Here is a 6,472-nt window from a genome sequence, read left to right as displayed (position 1 = left end):
CACCAACGCAGCCCAGGTCACCTCCTATATATCACACCAACTCAGCCCAGGTTACCTCCTATATATCACACCAACTCAGCCCAGGTCACCTCCTATATATCACACCAACCCCAGGTTACCTCCTATTTATCACACCACCTCAGCCCAGGTAACCTCCTATATATCACACCAACTCAGCCCAGGTCACCTCCTATATATCACACCAACTCAGCCCAGGTTACCTCCTATATATCACAACAACTCAGCCCAGGTTACCTCCTATATATCACACTAACTCAGCCCAGGTATACTCCTATATATCACACAAACTCAGCCCAGGTTACCTCCTATATATTAAACCAACTCAGCCCAGGTTACCTCCTATATATCACACCAGCCCCAGGTTACCTCCTATATATCACACCAACTCAGCCCAGGTCACCTCCTATATATGACACCAACTCAGCCCAGGTCACCTCCTATATGTCACACCAACTCAGCCCAGGTCACCTCCTATATATCACACCAACTCAGCCCAGGTTACCTCCCATATATCACACCAACTCAGCCCATGTTACCTCCTATATATCACACCAACTCAGCCCAGGTTACCTCCCATATATCACACCAACTCAGCCCAGGTTACCTCCCATATATCACACCAACTCAGTCCAGGTTACCTCCTACAGTGCCATGCGAAAGTATTCGGCCCCCTTGAACTTTGCTACCTTTTGCCACATTTCAGGCTTCAAACATAAAGATATAAAACTGTATTTTTTTGTGAAGAATCAACAACAAGTGGGACACAATCATGAAGTGGAACGACATTTATTGGATATTTCAAACTTTTTTAACAAATCAAAAACTGAAAAATTGGGCGTGCAAAATTATTCAGCCCCCTTAAGTTAATACTTTGTAGCGCCACCTTTTGCTGCGATTACAGCTGTAAGTCGCTTGGGGTATGTCTATCAGTTTTGCACATCGAGAGACTGAAATGTTTTCCCATTCCTCCTTGCAAAACAGCTCGAGCTCAGTGAGGTTGGATGGAGAGCATTTGTGAACAGCAGTTTTCAGTTCTTTCCACAGATTCTCGATTGGATTCAGGTCTGGACTTTGACTTGGCCATTCTAACACCTGGATATGTTTATTTTTGAACCATTCCATTGTAGATTTTGCTTTATGTTTTGGATCATTGTCTTGTTGGAAGACAAATCTCTGTCCCAGTCTCAGGTCTTTTGCAGACTCCATCAGGTTTTCTTCCAGAATGGTCCTGTATTTGGCTCCATCCATCTTCCCATCAATTTTAACCATCTTCCCTGTCCCTGCTGAAGAAAAGCAGGCCCAAACCATGATGATGCCACCACCATGTTTGACAGTGGGGATGGTGTGTTCAGGGTGATGAGCTGTGTTGCTTTTACGCCAAACATAACGTTTTGCATTGTTGCCAAAAAGTTCAATTTTGGTTTCATCTGACCAGAGCACCTTCTTCCACATGTTTGGTGTGTCTCCCAGGTGGCTTGTGGCAAACTTTAAACGACACATTTTATGGATATCTATAAGAAATGGCTTTCTTCTTGCCACTCTTCCATAAAGGCCAGATTTGTGCAATATACGACTGATTGTTGTCCTATGGACAGAGTCTCCCACCTCAGCTGTAGATCTCTGCAGTTCATCCAGAGTGATCATGGGCCTCTTGGCTGCATCTCTGATCAGTCTTCTCCTTGTATGAGCTGAAAGTTTAGAGGGATGGCCAGGTCTTGGTAGATTTGCAGTGGTCTGATACTCCTTCCATTTCAATATTATCGCTTGCACAGTGCTCCTTGGGATGTTTAAAGCTTGGGAAATCTTTTTGTATCCAAATCCGGCTTTAAACTTCTTCACAACAGTATCTCGGACCTGCCTGGTGTGTTCCTTGTTCTTCATGATGCTCTCTGCGCTTTTAACGGACCTCTGAGACTATCACAGTGCAGGTGCATTTATACGGAGACTTGATTACACACAGGTGGATTGTATTTATCATCATTAGTCATTTAGGTCAACATTGGATCATTCAGAGATCCTCACTGAACTTCTGGAGAGAGTTTGCTGCACTGAAAGTAAAGGGGCTGAATAATTTTGCACGCCCAATTTTTCAGTTTTTGATTTGTTAAAAAAGTTTGAAATATCCAATAAATGTCGTTCCACTTCATGATTGTGTCCCACTTGTTGTTGATTCTTCACAAAAAAATACAGTTTTATATATTTATGTTTGAATCCTTTAGCTTTAAGTCCTGAGCTACAGGCAGTTAGATTTGGGTCATTTTAGGTAAAACAAATTTTTAAAAAGTTGTTTTCATCTGTTCTTTACTTGACTATTTATATTTTTGATAACGTTTACCTTTAATTCACTACGTTCCTAAAGAAAATAATGTACTTTTTACTCCATACATTTTCGTCATATCATTTTGAATGCTTAGCGGGACAGGAAAATGTTCCAATTCACGCACTTATCAAGAGAACATCCCTGGTCATCACTACTTCCTCTGATCTGGTGGACTCACTAAACAGAGAACATCCCTGGTCATCACTACTGCCTCTGATCTGGAGGACTCACTAAACAGAGAACATCCCTGGTCCTCCCTACTGCCTCTGATCTGGAGGACTCACTAAACAGAGAACATCCCTGGTCATCACTACTTCCTCTGATCTGGAGGACTCACTAAACAGAGAACATCCCTGGTCATCCCTACTGCCTCTGATCTGGAGGACTCACTAAACAGAGAACATCCCTGGTCATCCCTACTGCCTCTGATCTGGAGGACTCACTAAACAGAGAACATCCCTGGTCATCACTACTTCCTCTGATCTGGTAGACTCACTAAACACAAATTAATCGTTTATAAATGATGTCTGAGTGTTGGAGTGTGCCCCTGGCTATATGTACATTATGTCTGAGTGTTGGAGTGTGCCCCTGGCTATATGTACATTATGTCTAAGTGTTGGAGTGGCCCCTGGCTATATGTACATTATGTCTAAGTGTTGGAGTGTGCCCCTGGCTATATGTACATTATGTCTAAGTGTTGGAGTGGCCCCTGGCTATCTGTACATTATGTCTAAGTGTTGGAGTGGCCCCTGGCTATATGTACATTATGTCTAAGTGTTGGAGTGGCCCCTGGCTATATGTACATTATGTCTAAGTGTTGGAGTGGCCCCTGGCTATATGTACATTATGTCTAAGTGTTGGAGTGGCTATATGTACATTATGTCTAAGTGTTGGAGTGGCCCCTGGCTATATGTACATTTTAAAAACAAGAAAATGGTGCCGTCTGCTTTGCTTAATGTAAGGAATTTGAAATGATTTATAATTTTACTATATTTTATCAATTACATTTCCTTTGATGTTTAAGTATATTTAGAACCAAATACTTCTGGACTTTTACTCAAGTGGTATTTTACTGTGTTTTCACTTCAACTTGAGTAACTTTCTAATAAGGTATCTATACTTTTACTAAAGTATGACAATTGGGCACTTTTTCCACCAATGTATATACAGGATAACATACAGTACATTCTATACCATAGATAACATACAGTACAGTACATTACATTCTATAACATAGATAACATACAGTACATTACATTACATTCTATAACATAGATAACATACAGTACAATACATTACATTCTATAACATAGATAACATACAGTACATTACATTATATACCATAGATAACATACAGTACATTACATTATATACCATAGATAACATACAGTACATTACATTCTATACCATAGATAACATACAGTACATTACATTATATACCATAGATAACATACAGTACATTACATTATATAACATAGATAACATACAGTACATTACATTATATACCATATATAACATACAGTACATCCCATTATATACCATAGATAACATACAGTACATTACATTCTATACCATAGATAACATACAGTACATTACATTATATACCATAGATAACATACAGTACATTATATACCATAGATAACATACAGTACATTACATTATATCACATGTGTAACATAACGTCAGAGTGTTTATCATTTTGAATAAAACTTTAATATAAAAAAAACAAACTATTTCAGTCATTTATCAGACGCTCTTATCCAGAGAGACTTACATCATCAGTGCATTCATATGAAGATAGCTAGGTGACAAAACAACCAACATTTTCCCTCTACAAAGTAGCCAGCGGGAGCAGGAAAAGACAAGTGCATTAGCTGAGAAGGCAGATTGTCATACTCCTAATCACCAACCTCCGACAACAGTATCTACACTCTTAGAAAAAAGGGTTCCAAAAGGTTTCTTCGGGTTCTTTGGAACCCTTTAAGTTCCATGTAGAACCCTTTATACAGAGGGTTCTACATGGAACTCAAAATGGTTCTACTTGCGACCAGAAACGGTTATTCGAAGGGTTTCTCCATGAGGTCACCCGAAACACCTTGTTAGGTTCTAGATACCAACCTTTATTTCCTCATGTCACTCAACAAACTGACTCACCCCGCTCCCCCACCCCCATTGTGGCCCTTCCAAAAAATCCCTTAAAAATGACCTGATCAGAGGTAGCGCGGGGGGGTGGGGGGGGGGGGGGGGTATTGAGGAAGAGTCACCCATTTAGGAGCAGAACATCTCTGATTTAAAGGAAACCTACCGAGAAGAGGAACCCACAAACCCCAAAACCTCTGTAACCTCTAACCATCATCATTGTCTCCAACAGACTCTGCTGCTGCACAGCTCTCTGTCTCACATATAAATAAACCCCAGAGAGACACCAGGCCACCATTACTGACTCACATTGACACTCCATCTACAGACAGGTACAGTCAACAGAGACTCCACAGCTTAACTCTAAAAGGACTCTCAAAGACTCTCAAGACTCTCAAAGAATTTCTCAAAGACTTCTCAAGGACATAGTTTGATATATTTTACAGGGCTTTTGTTCTGTGGATTGAAAGAACGTGAGCCACTGTATCCAGGATAATAATATGAATTCAGCCCTGGATCTTGTGGTGGTAGTATGGTTGGGATTCTGCTCTGTAGTGGTTCTGGGACGCCCCCACGACTCTGGCGCTGACCTTGGGGCCAGATTTGTGTCCGGAAACATGGAGAAGGACATCGAATCCCTGGAAGGCCCTTTGGTGAGTTACAATAGAAAGCCTTAAACCTGTTTAAACTGATTTATCTGGTCTGTGGTCATGGATGTGTCCCAAACAGCACCCTTTTCAGTATATAGTGCACTACTTTGGCCATATACCACAAACCCCTGAGGTTCCTTCTTGCTTTTATAAAGAGGTTACCAATGTAAATAGAATCGTAAATAGGTTTTTTGTGTTATGGGGTCTGATATACCATAGCTTTCAGCCAATCAGCATTCAGGGCTTGACCCACCCGGTTCATAATATCTTGTAATGCCTAATGCATGTGGTACTATGACAGTCCTGGCCTGTACTACTGAGAGGTTACCTTCTCCTGGCCTTCATCACATGACCAACAAGAAACGTACAGTACATTCACAGACGTCTTGGGATTTTTTCACCTCTTCATCTTGGTCTCAAAGTGTCATGCACATGTTCAAAGCCCCCCAAGGGTTTAGATGTGGGCTGTGATGTCCTCAGTTACAGTAGCCTAGTTCCCAGCATCAGAGAGAACCATAGACTACTGTGAGGTTGCCTAATAGGGGGAGGAGATTGAAAGGTGGCCTGAGTAACATTATTTGATTATGATGGGAAAAAAAGCAGCCAATTAAAAGGATGTATTTAAAAAAATAAAAAATAATCTTAATATATAACACATTAGGGAAAAAGACAAGATCTATATGATACGTTGTTCTGAAAACACTGCTTGAGTCTGTGTGCTAAATGTCAAACGTACTCATTTTATTCAGAATCTGCTGGACCCCAACTTGGTCAGCCAACCTGTCTTCCTAGAGCTCATGAGAGAGCTTGATGGCAAGTTTGAGGTAAATATCTCTTTTTTTTATTTTTTCAGTTTTTCAATAAATGTTACTGAACTCAAAAAGTTCTGTACATAGTTGGATTTTTCAGTTTTAAAGCCAACATTATTTGGAGATTCAACCTGCTAGTCCTGCTGTTGTATATTCTACCTGTTGGCCCTACGATTATAGATTCAACCTGCTAGCCCTGCTATTGTAGTTTCTACCTGCTGGCCCTGCGATTATAGATTCAACCTGCTAGCCCTGCTATTGTATATTCTACCTGCTGGCCCTTCGATTATAGATTCAACCTGCTAGTCCTGCTGTTGTATATTCTACCTGCTGGCCCTACGATTATAGATTCAACCTGCTAGCCCTGCTATTGTATATTCTACCCGCTGGCCCTACAATTATAGATTCAACCTGCTAGCCCTGCTATTGTAGATTCTACCTGCTGGCCCTGCTATTGTAGATTCTACCTGCTGGCCCTGCTATTGTAGATTCAATCTGCTGGCCCTGCTATTGTAGCTTCACCCTGCTGGCAC

At 40.9% G+C, this 6,472-nt stretch overlaps 1 protein-coding gene across 1 annotated transcript in view; it reads left to right on the top strand.

Moving 5' to 3' along the window:
• The first annotated feature begins 4,980 nt into the window (after nt 1-4,980).
• LOC139379555 (interferon gamma 1-like) overlaps nt 4,981-6,472 on the top strand; it is a 2,561-nt gene continuing 1,069 nt past the window's right edge. Inside the window, exons 1-2 of the mRNA XM_071122371.1 lie at nt 4,981-5,133; nt 5,880-5,954. Coding sequence (XP_070978472.1) covers nt 4,981-5,133; nt 5,880-5,954 — 228 coding nt within the window. The remainder of the gene's footprint in view (nt 5,134-5,879; nt 5,955-6,472) is intronic.

The sequence above is a fragment of the Oncorhynchus clarkii genome, chromosome 21 (genome assembly GCF_045791955.1).
Source record: "Oncorhynchus clarkii lewisi isolate Uvic-CL-2024 chromosome 21, UVic_Ocla_1.0, whole genome shotgun sequence".
In the NCBI taxonomy this organism is placed as follows: Eukaryota; Metazoa; Chordata; class Actinopteri; order Salmoniformes; family Salmonidae; genus Oncorhynchus; species Oncorhynchus clarkii.
Note: the sequence above shows the minus strand (reverse complement) of the source record. Positions and strands in the feature narration are given on the sequence as shown.